Here is a 16,864-nt window from a genome sequence, read left to right on the forward strand (position 1 = left end):
ACACTTGAACAAAGGTCTTTAAGTCTTCTCTTCCACACTAGAACTCACCACACGCAACCTTCCGATAGACTGTGGTGTAACTATTTATACCGATGAGTGGAGAGGCGGGGCCGAATTTAAGAAACTTGCTCCATTGTTTCAACTGCCGCACCGGGAGATTAAACCGGCGACTTCTGGGTTGGATGTCCAAGTGTGCAAAAAATTACAGCACAGCAGCATCACGTGTCAAATGTACAGGACAGCTGTTAAAACCCTATACTCCACTCAATGCATTCAAATGGGCTGTGTACACAGTATTATTTGCAACCAGAAAACCCAATAGTTTTAAATAAAGCGGTTAATATTTCCACCATAACAGTATGTGTTATACAACATTCCACAAATGAAACAAGACAACCCTATTTTCAAGCTATTCAACATTTAATGCAGTACTTTAACAGGGGAGCTTTGCTAAAATGTCAATAAAGTATTTTAAGCCACATCTGAAGTTTGAGCAAGTCAATAACAATGGTTCGCGCAACTGTGCTACGAATTTCGTTGACCTGAATTAATTTCGTAGTCATGGCTAACATCAGTGGCAAGTGATGTCCGAACCAGTCCTGAGTTTGACCTTCACCAACCTGCGCTGGTCTGGTCAACTAAGGTCATCCACAGCAGTGTATTGACAATGGACTGCACACATTATCATTTGTATAACAAATTGTTTAAACTACAAATTCATTTACTATTTGACCCCATTTTTATTCACACTAACTTTTAATATTGTTCTGAATAACTGCTGGAATAAAACTTATTTTTCAGGATTATGGCTTCCGCTATACATCTAAAGTGTCTTGGCAAACCACCTTAATACAAAATCTAAGTAAAAAAAATGCGATTTAGTTACATTATTTTTTTTTGGTGGGCTTATACGTCTCAGTAGGGTGATCCGGCCTGTCATGCTTGTCATGTCCTTCCCTGTGTGAACAAAATCAAATATTGCCATAAAATAATTTATATGCTACTTGATATGAACATTACAAGTTCCAGATGCAGGCAAAATACAGTCACATCACACATTACATGAGTAATGCAAAATTATAAATTAACTGTGCCTCTTGTAAGATGGATACAAATTACTAATTAGTTTGAAGTGCGTAATTTAGATGCCAGTTACAAATGTCAAGCGATTACACTTTTAAATTACATTTAAGCTAAGACAAACATCCTCCGTATAGCCTTAACAGACTGTTGGGGCAAGTGTTGTTAGCGAGCAGGCCGGCATAGGATATGAGGGAGTAGGTGGCCAGTACCACGCCCGACCGCTTTTGTCTCTCCAGTGGCGATGTTTACACACCGCACCAGGTACCCATTTGAGTCGACCCAGGGGAGGCCCAAAACCGGTACAGATATTCGTCACTGGTGCCGTGAGCGAGAATCGAACTCGGGTGGCCAGGTTCGTAGCGCAGCACGCTAACCACTAAACTACCGCTCCCCATTAACACTTTGTGGGCTATGAACAAGCAATGCGAACAATACATCTCTACAGATCAAAACTACAAATAAGACTTCACTGGATCTATATGTTATAATACATTTATAAAATGTATTGTAAAATTGCTGGGTGTGTGAAACAATGACCTTAAAGATAAAGGATAAAGATGCAGCCCTGCAATTCATATTCTTAGTTTTTTTCGGTAAAGTCACGTAGATAGAAAAATTATACAAAATAAAGTGAAGAAAAATAAAAAACTAAAAAACACTAATGTAGACTGTAGCCTGGTTCTTAATCATAGTGAGTGTACTGGCAGTCTATAATGTAGACTTATTCTTGGTTCTTTCAGAAAAACACAATGTTTCGATCACAACACAAGCGGTCGTCATCAGGAAAAGGGGGGTTAGCCTCTAAAGGCAAACTGTTTATAAAGGTTTAGAGATGGGCGTAGCCCAAGTGTGTCAGCAGCATGGGCGGGGCAGCTAATGTTAATGTAGGAGAAAACAACGACACTGGCAGTAGGTCTCCACCAATCAAAGGGCCGCCAGGCAATCATTGCACCTCGCTCCACACACCTACACTGCTGACGGTGGAGGTTGACAAGAAAAAAATCAAGTCATGACCCAAAGTGGTGGATGACATCTTTCCAATGATTGCTGAGTTTATAACCATCCTCTCGGTTGAAATTGTGTCTGTGTCTGTATATATGGATGGCTTCATGAACAAATCTTTGTCGATCGCCAGTAGGCTTGCAAAGTACCATCATCTTAGATAAATAAATTTCGTGTGAGCCTGCAATTGCTTGCTCACGCCATTGCTGGCTGAAGGGCCTTCAATTTGAGGGTGTTATAGAGCCCCTATTGATGGTATTTTGGCCTACTCTTCCATGCTGGCCAGACGCCTTCATAGTGGTGGCAGTGTCCACACTGTACAACACCACACGTGACTTTCTGATCGACGGTAGTGTGTAGCCATTTATACTGCTGGGTGGATTGAGGCCGGGGTGAAGTGAAGAAATGTGCTCCAAGTCGTTTAAAACTGCCGGAGTCGGGAGATCGGATTGAACTGGTCACCTCTGGATTGCAAGTCCCGTGTGCTAACTATTTAGGGCATGGCAGCGTAAGAAAAACCTCCACACTGCGGATCGACTTTGCGCTCACCGGTAGCACCGCTTGCAGTATAGGTCCCCATCGCAGCCTCGGCATCTCAGCACGGCGTCCTCGTTACAGATGCAGCACCAGGGCAGCTCGTCGTCACTCCCGCTCTCGTTCCCCGACGGCCTGAGGACGGCTGCTGCCACTCCACGGGAGGTCTTCTGCTGCAAGATAAAATGGGGGTGCTTGGTTCGGAAGCTGGGAAACCAAGAGTTTGATTCCCAGTTGCGGTTAAAGTTAGCGGCGAGTGCTACGTAGACCAGTCAGTAGTTGGTCCTACCCCCTTCGCCAACCTGCATTGACCAGGTTGGTGAGGTTTGGTCAAACGGTCCCCATGACTGACAAGGCATTGGGATTGACAAAGGGGCTGTCCATGACACAAAGATGTATCATACAAATGCACCACCACTCAGACCTGATGCTCACCTTGTTTGCACCGGCAGCTGGGTTTGGAAGCTGTGAGAACTTTGGACCCTCCAACGCGGTGGCAGCATTGTTGCGTTCAGAGAAACCACTCGCCTTGTCCATTGCCGCCTCTTCTCCAAACTATACCGACAGAAATAACACTGACTACACAGTACTTGGAATGCTGCCGTGGTGGAATGGTTTGTACACTTGGCTTGCAATCCCAGAGGTAGCTAGTTCCATCTCCTAAAATGGAAGTTGATACAATGGGACAAGTTTCTAAACCCCCCTTTCACCACTCCAGCCTCTGTCCAGTTATCAGCATAAATAGGTATGCCACAGTTAGTCAATTTGCAGGTCATGTGTGGTAGGGTAAAGTGTGGGTACTACGGAATTTTTCAAGATGTCCGTCCAGTGTGGAAGGGTAGATCAAATGCCCTCTAGAACTGCTGTTTGTATTTAGTTTGTTGTCCTTCCCCCGCACCTCACGGTTGGCTACGTACGGTGCAAAAGAAGTTCAACATGCATACATTAGAGCTCCCTCTAGTGGAGGTCCTTCCACAGGCAGTGACACGGGCAGGCAAATGCAGGGCTGCACCTTTCCCATTACAGAGTACCTCAAGTACAAAATGCTAATGTGTTAGGAATAGTCTTGGAGTGGCTGGGATCTACCGTGCCCACTCCCATCACAAACCTGCTTCAGCATTCTGCGCACGGTCTTCTCTTCATTCTCATCTTCGCTGTCAGAATCCACCAAGTTCTGTACAATCACTGTACACGAAGAGGAAAATATATTTGCGATGAATGTGCATATCATACTTCATTGGCGTGCAACGATCTGTCCCTCCACCCACACACCTGTGATTAGATCAATTGTCACGATTCAACATTACGATTTAATTCAAGAATCGACTCTTTTTGTCTTATTTCATGACATTTTATTATCCAGAAAAGCCTAAATGAATGTCAAAATGTCCTCTGCTTAAGTTTTTCAGTAGTAGGTGATACCGCCGTGCATTTTCCCAACTGAATAATTTAGCGGGTCAGTTTTCAAATGTAGCAAATGTGAACCGTGAAGCCGTCACACCCATCCTATTCCTTTATCGAATAAACCGACGGGATATATAATTGCCACTGTTACGCAGACAGCGTGTATTTTTACGGTTAATTACACCCGCAGCATCAACTCGGTAAAGTGTACATTGAGAGACAGATTGTTGGCCACCCGACAGTTCAAACTTCTTTAAAGAGGGGCGCATAACAAAAACTCCAAGGAAGCAAGACACAATGTCAAATAAACTTGAAACAAATGTTAAAACAGAATGAATTACGATCCCATCATCTCATGTCCATTGTGAATTATGCTCTGGTTCTCACCCTCTGCGTTTGCCAAATAGGCAAACTAAAAAAAAAAACGCCACTGGCGTTAAGATTACCAACATTTTTTGACCTAAGAATTTTGAAGGGTGGCTGAGTCTTCATGAGGGAGTGGGGGGGGGGGGGTTCAATCCCACACCTCCCCCCCGCCCCAACGCAATGGGGAAGCTTGTTGGTACCTTTATCAGGGTCATCCCCTTTAAGGGCAGCCAAGCGGCGAGCCACAGCCAATGTGTCGTCTCGGCCACGTGCCTCAAACTCCAACTCTCGCTTGGCTGCAGCCAATACGTTCTTCGTCTCCTGCTCCAGGGCTTTGCTCAAGTCGCCCTCCTTATCGGCAGCAATGTTCAGCGGGAAGCTGTCATTGGTGCCCTTGTTGAGGTCGTTCATAGTCGTTTTGTCTTTTCAGAAGAGAGAGAAGTGTCCGATTACCAGGACAATACGTCTATGCCTGGCTGAAAAAAATGCACCACTCTTCAAAAAAAACACGTTATCATGTACTTTACTGCATGTCAGCAGTGAGTTTCGCATAAAAAAAAGAATCAGATTTTTTAAAATTATTGAAAGACAATTTTACATATATTTTTAATATTTTAAGATCATTTATATTATGAATTAATTCAACATGCAATCAAAGGTGACATCACCTGATACTGTGACATTTTTTTACATGAAAGGTATGGGCGTTGCATCATTTAAGTAATGTCATACTTTTACATCAATCCAACAAAACAACACATTTTTACAGATCATCCAAAATTTGTAAACTAGAGCTCAATTGGCTGCATGATCCAACGAGCATCTATGCAACAGATCGCACGTGTGTTCTGTACATGCAAAGCAATAACAATCATGCTAATAATATCTCTGAAGATTCTGGAGTGGCTCATTTACTCACTACAAAATAAAATCACACCCTTCAATATAGAGTCATTACCACCTGCTGATATTTTCAATCAAACATCACAGACAAGTTAAAGTCTCTCCGTGTACAATGCGTTTTACTCACCATCTGACGAGGTCGATTCTGGGTGGAATCTACCATCAATGGCCACCTCTTCTGACATCTGTGTCAGCAGGCTGTTTGCCTGCTCCGTCTGCGTCCTGCTATCTGGTGGCTGGTGAACCTTTATTTACAAACATTCAACACAGGGCTCCTGGTCAAACACATCCATTCAATATTATCTTTAACCTGAGGATGCTACCCTGGGTCGGGAAGATTCAGCCAAGAACCTGTAGCATGTCGTGTGATTTCGCGAACAGTATACGTGGCTAACCTATTTCTACCCAGAATTCGTTATATGCAGTTTGAATTAACTTATTTTCGGATATGCGGTCAGACGTAGGAAAACAATGTGTATTGTATGCTCAACTCAGCAGGCAGCTGTTACGTGCGGTGCATTGTGGGTTGGATGACTGTGTGGTTTATGCTCGGTACTTCAGTTTTATATTCCATGGATGTTTCATATCATATTTCTCCCCCAATCCCCCAAAACAATATTCTCCGTCAAACGTGCTATGAAACAACATTTTCATCAGTTTGAGCTACCACAGTCACATTGCTATCATAAGTAGTTGTGATCTAGACATTAAATGCTTCAAGAAAATTACTCCGAGCATTTTCCACCCTTGATGGTACCGATATGACATTTTTGGGCCAATAACTCAAAAGTGCTAACAGCATGCGGCAACACGGTATACTCACGGGTCGGCCAACGGAGCGAGGTGCCGGTCGGCCCTGCAGCTGCGCCAGCCTCTCCTCCATCTCCCTCACGCTCGGCACATCCCGCGGGCTGTCGTCGCGCAGGACGGCCAGACGCTGTTCGATTTCACGCTGGGACGGCACCGAGGAGACTGTGGAGGCACGGCACCTGTCGTTAATCATCACGCAAAGCACTTCCTCCCTCTATAACAAGACTCGCTTGCGTGCTATTTTTACGAGCACTTGAGCGCGCACGTACAGGTACAGGTCTTCAGTCTAGACGTGAAAAGTGACAAAGCGTCAACCGCGCGAATCTTCAAGCGGTGATGAGTACAAGACAAGGGGAGCAGCAACTGAAAAGGAGTGACCCCCCTCGCTTCCAGCTCGCGGTTCTTACCCGGCTGCACTCCCGCCTTAAGTTTCTCCAGTCTCTCGGCGATTTCCCTGTCCTCTGCAGACATCCCTCGCGTGTCGAATGCCGGTCGACTGGTGCTTGGACCGGCGACCTGTTCCTGCTCCCGTGCCTGCAGTGCCGCCACTCGTCTGGAGGGAGTAACGGCACAGACGATGATCAGCAGTGATCGCTGGAAAAAGGTGCAGTCCTGCAATTGTTCGCTCATGCCACTGCTGAAGAGCCTCCACTTGAGGGCGCTCTACAGAGCCTCCACTTAAGAGGGTATTGTGGTCTCCTCTTACACACTGGCCAGACGTCTTGGAAGAGTTGAGAGTGCTCACACTTTAACCCACCACATGTGAGGTTTTTTTTTAAACTGGGGCCTAAAGATGGCAAGTTGTTAACTACCTCACCTGGTATACAGTAGGTCGTGGGTTCCATCCCGACACTGATGCCTGTATATTTGGAGTTTGCATGTTTTCACTGTAGATTTTCCGATTTTTCCCTCCACATTTAGAAACACGCATTTAGAGTATTTGGCTGCTATAAATATCCACATGATAAGCTACTTCATTGAGCTATCATTTGTGGCCAGATAGCTTCTGAAAAGGAGCTATATAGTCCAGTGAGCCTTACCTGGTAAAATAAAAAAAAGTTTAGTATACTACTGGGTGGATAGGCTAGGGGATTTAAGAAACTTGCCCGAATGTTTAAAACTTGCTCCAGATCGAATCGAACCTGCAACCCCTGGACGGAAATTCCAGTGCACCCCCGATTAGGATGGTTGGCTACATACGGTGCGAAAGAAGTCCAATATACATACATACATGCAGTATGCTATTTTGAAATAATACAGTGCATAGAGACAACTCCATTATCCGGAGCAAAGGGGGTAAAGGATGGAGTCATGAGTGAGGAGCAGATAACACAACCGGGTCATGCATCAAAGTTGGGAATGAAGTTGGAATACCGAAATACATATTTTTAGCACGAATGCTGATAAGCAACAGTCCGTATTTTACGCACTTCTTGTAATTGGCGGGAGGTGAGAGCTCAGGGGTGGGCCGACTTGGATTTCCACCGCCACCCTGCCTGCATTGATTAGAAAGATACACTCAGTATGAACAAATCACTCATGAATATGTACATTAGGAAAACAGGAAGATATAGTTTTACCAAAGCTTAAATGACAAGGCACATGATGCTGAGCAACGCTAACGAGTAACTAGGTGTAGGTATTAAAGACTGCGTGCCAGAATTCACAAGGTTATTGCGTATTAGCAAAATAACCATAATACACATTCTTAAACGATTATAATGAATTAAAGCGCTTTTGTCATTCTACTGTGAGATGAAGACCTCTCCAAGCCGTGTCGGGGATCGTTTGGCCATACTTCTTAACGCCACGCTTGCCAGTGCAGGTTGGTGCGGTAACTAAGGCGCCATCCCTCCACCTCAAATTCTAATTTATCTGTAAATTACAAATATATCTGCTCATGATGAACCAAGCAGCCCAATATGCTTCCCAGTTCGAATTAAGTAAATTTTACAACAGTCTGATGATACAGATCTCTGGCGTGATTTCGGGTTGTACCGCATGTTGTTCGTCACGATATCAGACGTTTCGCTCTGCGTGCACGGAGCTTCTTCAGTTCCATTTCTGAAGAAGCTCGCAGCGAGTGGAGCGACATGTCATACGTCCCACAAACAATGCGCGACACAACGCAAAAACACGAGACAGAAAGTTGTACAGCACAACCACTATATCTATAATTTTATTTTAATACTAACGTGCAGATGGCAAAGACGAACACGTTGGTTAATAACGCACTTGGTAAGAACGTCGAAGCACTTGTTGCAAACTTTTTGTGGCTTATCAAACTTGGCCACCGTTGCCATACGGGAGAGGCAGGAGCCACAGAAGGAACGTCCACAATTCTTGCACCCGTGCTGTTAGCGGACAAGAGTACAGAAACGGATGGAATTTATTTATAGTAATTTAAACTTGTAATGCAGCACCGCACAGAATTCACTCTCTCAATAAAATATGGAAAAATACTTTTTTAAAAAACACGATTTAATAAAATGTACTGTCCGAGCTGCCCCTCCCCCTACCCCATTCCCCCATCGCCTCCTTCCACACCCCCCGCCCCTGGGCGTGGCTCCCCGAGGCTTTCCGTGCCGTAAGGGGCCGTGGTGATTTACAGGCAACGTCAGTTGAGCGTGGACAATTAAAGCCGTTCAAAAGATAGTTTCAATTTTTTTTGAGTTTTTAATGATAGAATATAGTATTGTCATCAGTATGACATAGCTATACAAAGTTTGCAGTTGATACATTGGGAATACGGTTGAAATTGAGTTACAAGATTTTTGGATACGACAACACATTCAGTAAGTTAAATAAAAGTGTGTACAAAGTTTTAAAATGTTTTGGATTTTTTTTTATGATAGAATATCGTGTTGTCATCAGTATGACATACCTATACGAAGATTGCAGTCGATAGCACATTGGGAAGTGTGTAAAAATTGAGTTACAAGATTTATTTTTGACGATACAACAGACGAAGTGAGTTAAATAAAAAAGCGTGTAAATAAAAAGAGAAGACTGTTCAGAGGTGCGAGTTACTACAGACAAGCCAGAAAGGCAGCCACGCTGTGAACCAGCACCACATTCTCCCCCGAGCTCTGTGGATCTTCATTATATTAAGGTGTTATCAGCCAATGAATGAGCGCCTACACGTGGAAGGACACCGAAACCACCAGGAGAATCCCCACGTGGGCGAGGGGGGTGGGGACAACACTCTTATCCTATACAGATGGAGCAGGTGTGGGGTTCACATTTGCTGTACCGCATTCTCCTGACAAGCCAGGGTATGATGGCACCTCGATGCACACAGGGAAGGGAGTTTCACAACATTTGTGCAATTCATCAACAGTCACCTCCACAATGCTGGATTAAAGGCCACCACCGCCCGGCTTATTACAGAAGTCCTCTTATCCGTGCTGATGAGGGAGACACACTTTGTAGATGTTATCTGCGTATTACCTGCTTTTATTCCACTTATCCACAGGGGCGGAAAATTCCGATAGATACAAATAAGACACATTTTCTGCTCAAATCCGCAATTTTTTTTACACATTAAAGGAAGCTGATCGGCAATTATTTATTTCGGGGAAATGCGGATAATGGAATTAATTGGGACCATTTTGCTGCTACGGGATATTAGGTCAGAGGATAAGTGTAATTCTCCTGTAGTTCTAATATCAAATCATGGTCAAGGTTCAGACACGTAAGTCCAATGGGGCATATCGTTGTCCATGTGTTTTAGTTGGTCAGCAGCAAAACTCACCTCTTTCCTCAATATAGAAAACTTGCACGCACAGCCAAAGCACCGACTGTCCATGTTTTCTGCACGCACACACACACGGCCACTTTATATGGCAGACAGCGCTGCGTGAAAGGTCCCCATCACATTTAGTTTAATCCACAGCACATCTATCAATCCAATTATGGACAAAGTCCTCCGCCTACTATTTAAAATGTCCTTAATTATCCCCTGAGCACGCTGTCTCGCGTGCTAACGTAGCCGGGCGTGAACTGCAATTACGGCATTGCACGATGATGCCCAATCTGAGGGCATTTAAACACATTCCTCCTGCGGAGAGAGCTGGTAGGAACGTTGGGTTGCTAGGTCAATGGCCAGGGTCAACGGCGGCGTGGTGTATTCCGCAAATATGCCCGACTGTGAGGGCGGGCACAAGCCGGCGTGAGTAGGTATAACGTTGAGTTTTATAAGGGTGACCAGCCACTGTGCCCACCTCACCCATAAAGTGTGTTGTTGTTGTTGTTGTTGTGCCACTGCCCACCTACACCCACACAATGTGTGTTGTTGTTGGGTGACTGTGCCCACCTCACCCACACAAAGTGTTGTTGTTGTTGTGCCCACCTAACCCACACAAAGTGTTGTTGTTATGCCACCTCACCCACAAAGTGTGTTGTTGTTGTGCCACCTCACCCACAAAGTGTGTTGTTGTGCCCACCTCACCCACAAAGTGTGTTGTGCCCACCTCACCCACAAAGTGTGTTGTTGTTGTTGTGCCCACCTCACCCACACAATGCGTGTCTCACTGGACAGCTGCAACTGCGAGCGGGCAAAGCAACCCACCCCCCGATCACGACACCGTGGGAGCAGCTGTCGGCGTGCCGGAGGTTGTACCGGAGGGTGAAGGAGGTGGTGTAGGAGGTTTTGAAGGAGGCGGTGAAGGAGGTGGTGGTGAAGGAGGTTGAAGGAGGATCCGACGAGGAGGGGAGGCGCGGGCTGCAGCCGGGAAGCGACGGCGGCGTCGGAGTTCAACGCCCAGCTGTTGGTGGTGGCTATAAAAGGGACCGCGGCGATTTGACCGACGAGTGTCCTCACAACCAGTGTATTTATAAGGTTAAAACTTTAAAACTTGAAATTAAATAGGTAATAAATATTTTTAAAATACTTTTTTTTAAACACGCTTTAATGAAATGTACCGTACTAGTAATGGAAGCACTCCACGACTCCAGGAAGTGGCACCGAAGCGTGCCTTAATGTAAGGGACCGTGGCCAATTACAGCCAACGTCAGTTGAGCGTGGACAACTAGACCCAAGCCGAAACATCTCCATCTATATAAAAGGCAAAGTTGTGAATATGTATATTCTTAGTTCTTTCGGTAAAGTCACGTAGAAGGGAAATAATAAAATAATAAAAATATAAAGCAATACAGATTCTCACGTTTCGTGACTTTACCGAAAGAACCAAGAAAATGAATCCCTGCAGCCACGAAAGCTTTAAATCAAAATTGTGAATGTGTGTCTGTTCAAAATGTTTAGCGTACTTCCCGACATGCAACAAACTTGAAATTTGCCATGTGGGTACTTTCCAGACTGTACACCATGCAATAATTATAAAAATACACTTTTGCTTTTTTGTGGGGGGGGGGGGGAGCTTAATAATGCATTTATTTTTTGCACCCACACTTCAACCCCACTTCAACCCCCCACCACACACGGCCTCATCGACTGATTTCGGGGCTGGGTAAACGGAGGTGGGGGGGGGGAGGTTAAAGGAACTTGCTGCAACTACCACTCCAGAATATTCGACTGCAGCGACCTCTGGGGTTGAAAGTCCAGTGTCATAACCAGTGACACCACATCAGCTTCCCCCTTGTTATTGTCGAGACTATAAAAGCTTTAACAAAAACACTGATGCCGGTATCAGAAAGTGATTAGCAAAGTCATGGCAGTGTTTCAAAGAGTGTCACTTTATTTGAATGATAACGTGTGGCTTAGTAAGAAGCACACTCGATGGCCTGTGGGGTTTGTGTTCTCCCCTTGATGTGCATGGGTTTTCTCTCCCCCCACCATATGTAACAGATATTGGTCAACATTACCTGCAAATAACTCGATTTGAATTGTCCAAAGCAACATCACCCCCCCAAATGAGGCAAAACTTGCAGGACCCTCATGAAAGAGCCTTGAGACTCAAGGTGGCTTTCCTGGGTAAACAAGCAAAAGAGCCACATTCTTAGTTGGTGTTCATGCAATGCCAGTACCCAAAGGCTATATAATTGTTTTTTTTGTTTGATGTAGATAGGAACTGAGAATGCTCACATGCATGAATATAAAGTGCAAATAATGAGGACCAAAATGTTTGAAACATAGCAAAAGCTGTCGAGCTAGATTCTAACAGCTAATTATTGTTTAATCTACAATTTTTTTAAAATAATGGCAAGATTATAAACGAATTTAAGTTAAAGGTGGTAAAAATGTATATTCGGATAACATTTTAACACCCATATCAAAAATGTGTATCGAATAGGCAACAGTCAAATTGTATTGTGGAGTAACATGGGATATTAAATTACAGCATGTATCATCTCAAGAATTTACACTTAAAACTCACAATATAGAACAATTCCAACTCAACGTTTGCTCAAAATCAGCATACGATATCTGGAAAGGCATAGTTCATGAAACAAATTTCGATCCATTGATATTTATTAAGACATTGTAATACAGTATATAGCAACCCTATTTAAATACAATTAAGGCAACATTTCTTTAAACTTTCAAGTTGTCAAAATATTAAAGTTTTTTTCATATGAAAATAGCAACAATAGACTACAGGTGCCAGCTGTAATCGTTCAAGCAGACACCAAATGTAAGCGATTCCTATGTAAAGGCGCAGCCCTGCAATTGCCTGCTCATGCCACTTCTGGCGGAAGGCCCTCCTCCATTATAGGAAGCCCAAGAGCACCTCTCGTGGTTATTTAGCAGACTCTTCTGCACCGGCTTAATGTCCTGGAAGGTGAGACGACCCACACTTTACCCCACCACAAGCAACCGACCGATTTGCTGCGGTATACTTATTTAAACTGCTGGGCGACAGAGGATGGAGGTCGGGGGAGGGGATTTGGTAAACTTGCACCATTGTTTCAATTGCCACGCTTGGATTTTGAACCAGCGACCTCTGGATTGCAAGTCACGTTTGCAAACTATTACACCTGAGCAACATTCCCACATTTGTGTGTGAATGCGCTTAAATGTTGTCACAAAGTGCGTCTCATTATTATGCAAGAGGTAGCATACACATGGCAAGGGCTTTTTCACCTATGGCTGATCTTGAGAAGGAATGATAATGTTGCCAGAGAAGTTGAATACAACAGAAATGTCCTACTTTGTCACATCGCAACATACAAGTTGCTTGTTTTTAACTTCTGCATTTTCAGTTGTTACAGGGTTTTCCATAAAAACACCAAAACAAATTCCCGCAATTTACCCAAATCAGAAAGGTACTTCACTTACATTATGACGCAGAACCCACTTAGGTGATAAATATCTCCCTCAGCACTGCACAAGAGTTGCAACTTGTGTGAAATGGCTATAGCAAAAGGTTGTTTAAAAAAAGGCAGCGATTTTCAACCTAAATGAGCATTGTGGTGGTTCTCATCTTGTTTACAGCCCTGAGCCAATGGTGAAAATTCCAAATTCCTATATTGGGGTCAATTATATCCAGATGACTTCCCCTACAACATCGTACTAATTTTATGCACTCCGCTGGGTTGATGGGCCGAGTGAAACCCCGAACCAGGACATGATCTCACAGCATTCCAAATGCAAGGTGCTCACTGCTGTCATCTGGCTGTGCATCATGTAGGTTAAAATTAATTTTAAGGTTTTAGGGCCGTATTTTTAGTCATGGTTTGGCTCTGGCTTGACGCAGCTGAGCGAAGTTATCTTCAAAGACACATGACTGACTCCGCCATGGCTTTGCTCAGGATCAGCTCATGGAAATCCTGAGCATGGCTAGGACCACGGCCCAGGAGGTGGCTCAAGTTAAGCACAGCTTTGAGCCAGCTCACTCGAGCCAGAGCGAATCCTTAGCCACGCAGTGACTAAGAATACAGGTCTTAATCTCTGCAATGAACCCCCTTTTAAAATATATATTTTTTGGAGAATTTAACAGACTGAATGCAAAACACTACTTCCATAGCATGTTTCTATTGAACACATTCATATCCCAAACTTGTACATATTTTTCACAACCCTTAGCAAATCACTAATTTACACATTCGAGCATGGGTTCATCGCATGTGCCTTTTACTCTCCACAAAAAATAAACAAATCATCTCCACACAGCAAATGAATCTGATTCTACACAAACTGCTACGATGAGCAGTATTATTTATTTCAGAATCAAGTCAAAACTTCAAACACGATTTTGAGCAGCCCCACAAAAATTGTCCAAATGAGAGACTCATGCTCGCCTCCCTCCGCACGCTGCTGGGTCTTGGGCCTCGTGGAATCATCTCGCTCGTAATCGTAATCATCTTCATCCCCCGGCCACACCCCGTCGTTGGCAAAGTGGTCCTTGGTTACAGAGACGTCGAGAAGCACTGAGAGGCGAAACTCGCTCTCCGGGTAGAACACGTGTCCGTATATGGCCACCCCGAGTGGCCGATGGAAGGAGGCCGGCACCACGGTAGCGTCGCGGCCGCACGAGGTGGCGGCCAGCTCGTAGTCATCGTACGTCGGGTGCAGCGTCTTGTCCGACACGTAGAGGTCAGCGTCCCCGGTAAGGCTTTCCAGCCACAGCACCAGCTTGCCCGGGTGGTCGGTGCGCAGGCGAGTGAAGTTCCCGCTGCCCACCCGGCCCTCGAACACGTGCAGGAGGCTCCAGTCGGGCGGCCACGTGTCCTCGGCGGCGATGGTCAAACCGGACCAATCGCTGCCGGCGCCGTCCCACTCCCCGACAGCCGCCGATGCAGACCTCCCGAGCAACAACAGGATCGCGAGCAGCGGGACGACCTGTGGCATGATGCGCGCTCTGCTTCTTTGGACCAGCTCCCCGCCAAGACAAGAGAGGTCTTTATTTTCTTTTGCTTTAAATCACATCCTAAGGAGAAGACAGGCAGCGCGTTAGTTTTACAGGGTAAAAGGTGCAGCCCTGAAATTGCTTGCTCATGCCACTGCTGATGGAATGCCCGCCACTTGTTGGGGGGCGGGAGTTATAAAGGGCCCCCCTCTTAAGAGGGTATTTTGCATACCGTGTCAACCCATAAATTAGTTTTGCCTATTTTTTGTGTTTCTCCCTTGTGATGGGACTTTGTAGGATGAAGGTTGATATTTATAAGGGCACGGGGTGACCAATAAGGTCTGAATTGGTCTGCAATAAGGTGTGTGCCCATTTATATTGGGGGGGAGGGGGGGCTAAAACAAAGACTTGCCCCATGTTTACAACTGCCGCGCTCGGCGATCGAACCGGCCACCATCACGACATCGCAAGGCCAGAAGAACCAAAACTCTCGCGTGGGCTTCCTGCTTCAACTTCGAGCTCACCCCGTTTTTACAACCTTTGAGCTAGTGCCAATAACGAAACTCGACCACGGGTTAACGTCCCACGAACGTACAATTACACTGGTAGGAACCTCCTGGTTCCACCAGCCCACAGGGGATGATTGTGTCCGTCGTGCAGGGAGGGGCTGTGTGGGGAGGGTGGGGAGGGGCTGGGTGGGGAGGGTGGGGCTGGGTGGGGAGGGGCTGGTCACCCCGTGGTGCCCTTATAAAACTCAACGTTATACCTACTCACGCCGGCTTGTGCCCGCCCTCACAGTCGGGCATATTTGCGGAATACACCACGCCGCCGTTGACCCTTGACATTGACCGAGCAACCCAACGTTCCTACCAGCGCCCTCCGCAGGAATGTGTTTTAGTTGGCCACTCCATAAGGGGGGGGGGTGGGGGGATGATTTGCATTATTATTCAGTCGACCCCTGACTTTCATTGGCCAACGCAGGTAACATGCCACACGGCACTCTCTCGCTACGTGTCACAAGAAACGACGACGCCGAAAGCACAAAGTCGCTCGCAATGCGCCCGAACTCAATCAGACGTCGCAAGTTTAACGCAGATTGGGGGGGGGTGGGGGGCCTTGAGCCTGGAGAGTTGCTTGGATGGGCGACGACCTCGCTAATCTGCCGACGAAAAAGGACCCCTAAACACTTCACAAAGACACAAATTCGCCGCGTGTGGAGGAGCCTTTTAATAAGACTGTTGGAGCAAGTGCACCTATGAAGGCTGGCACGGCATACGGGGGGGGGGGGGTGTGAGTGGCCAGCAACCACGCACCGGCCGCCTTTGTCTCCCCCAGCGGCGATGTTTTCACGCACCGCACCGGGTACTCATTTGAGGCCGAGTCTACCTAGGGGAGGCCCAGGACCGGTTCCGATAATTCGTCACTTGGTGTTGGGTTGCCGTGAACGTGGAGGATCGAACTCGGGTGGGACGGGTTCATAGCGCGGCGCGCTAACCGCTGCGCCACCGCTCCCCACTTAATATCTTTGTAGCCAACGTTGGTATACAAAACAAGACATCTGGACCAGCACCACCACCCTCACCGGTCTAGGGTACTTGGCCTACTCTTCTTCCTGCGCGGCGGTCAGACGTCCTGGGCGACCGTCGCCACTATTCGACCGGCCGAGGCCTCGCCCCCAACAGGCAACTGCGGACTTCACTCCACGAGTCGACGGGGAGGCGGCCAGCCACGCTTACCCCTCCGGCTGCCGCGACGGGAGAACGACGACGGGGAGACGAAGCGCAGCCCCGCAACGGCTTGGGACTCGACGGCGTGAAGGTGATGGAAGCGGCGGCGGCGGCGTCTCGCTCGGCACTGGCAGCGAGGAGGAGGAGGAGGCCACGATTACAGGGCCGGGATTTAGGGTCCGTGGTCATTTGCTTTGGTTGGGTACGGAAGCGAACTGCGTTGCAACACCGTCGACACCGGATTGGTTGTGAAGGGTTGGGGGCGGGGCTGGGGGCGGGGCGTGAGGC

The 16,864-nt window shown here is 46.4% G+C and overlaps 2 protein-coding genes across 4 annotated transcripts; both read right to left on the reverse strand.

Moving 5' to 3' along the window:
• Positions 1-401: 401 nt before the first annotated feature.
• On the reverse strand, positions 402-11,049 carry ZFYVE19 (zinc finger FYVE-type containing 19). Of its 2 annotated transcripts, none has more exons than XM_078604975.1 (13): positions 11,031-11,049; positions 10,724-10,881; positions 9,857-9,915; positions 8,338-8,456; positions 7,533-7,598; positions 6,510-6,655; positions 6,116-6,264; positions 5,420-5,537; positions 4,590-4,811; positions 3,728-3,804; positions 3,055-3,174; positions 2,635-2,789; positions 402-957 (listed from the first exon to the last, which is right to left on the reverse strand). In XM_078604975.1, exons 3-13 carry the CDS (start codon positions 9,908-9,910, stop codon positions 888-890), a joined length of 1,296 nt encoding a protein of 431 aa, XP_078461101.1. In that variant the 5' UTR covers positions 9,911-9,915; positions 10,724-10,881; positions 11,031-11,049; the 3' UTR covers positions 402-887. The 2 variants fall into 2 exon arrangements, with proteins under 2 accessions (XP_078461101.1, XP_078461100.1); XM_078604974.1 differs by having other exon boundaries at positions 2,635-2,792; positions 11,031-11,047.
• Positions 11,050-12,514: 1,465 nt separating this feature from the next.
• C23H6orf120 (chromosome 23 C6orf120 homolog) lies at positions 12,515-16,783 on the reverse strand. Of its 2 annotated transcripts, none has more exons than XM_078604931.1 (2): positions 16,586-16,783; positions 12,515-14,930 (listed from the first exon to the last, which is right to left on the reverse strand). In XM_078604931.1, exon 2 carries the CDS (start codon positions 14,849-14,851, stop codon positions 14,231-14,233), a length of 621 nt encoding a protein of 206 aa, XP_078461057.1. In that variant the 5' UTR covers positions 14,852-14,930; positions 16,586-16,783; the 3' UTR covers positions 12,515-14,230. The 2 variants fall into 2 exon arrangements, with proteins under 2 accessions (XP_078461057.1, XP_078461058.1); XM_078604932.1 differs by having other exon boundaries at positions 16,432-16,759.
• Between the last annotated feature and the right edge of the window lie 81 nt (positions 16,784-16,864).

Source organism: Lampetra planeri, chromosome 23 (assembly GCF_965212315.1).
Source record: "Lampetra planeri chromosome 23, kcLamPlan1.2.h2, whole genome shotgun sequence".
In the NCBI taxonomy this organism is placed as follows: Eukaryota; Metazoa; Chordata; class Hyperoartia; order Petromyzontiformes; family Petromyzontidae; genus Lampetra; species Lampetra planeri.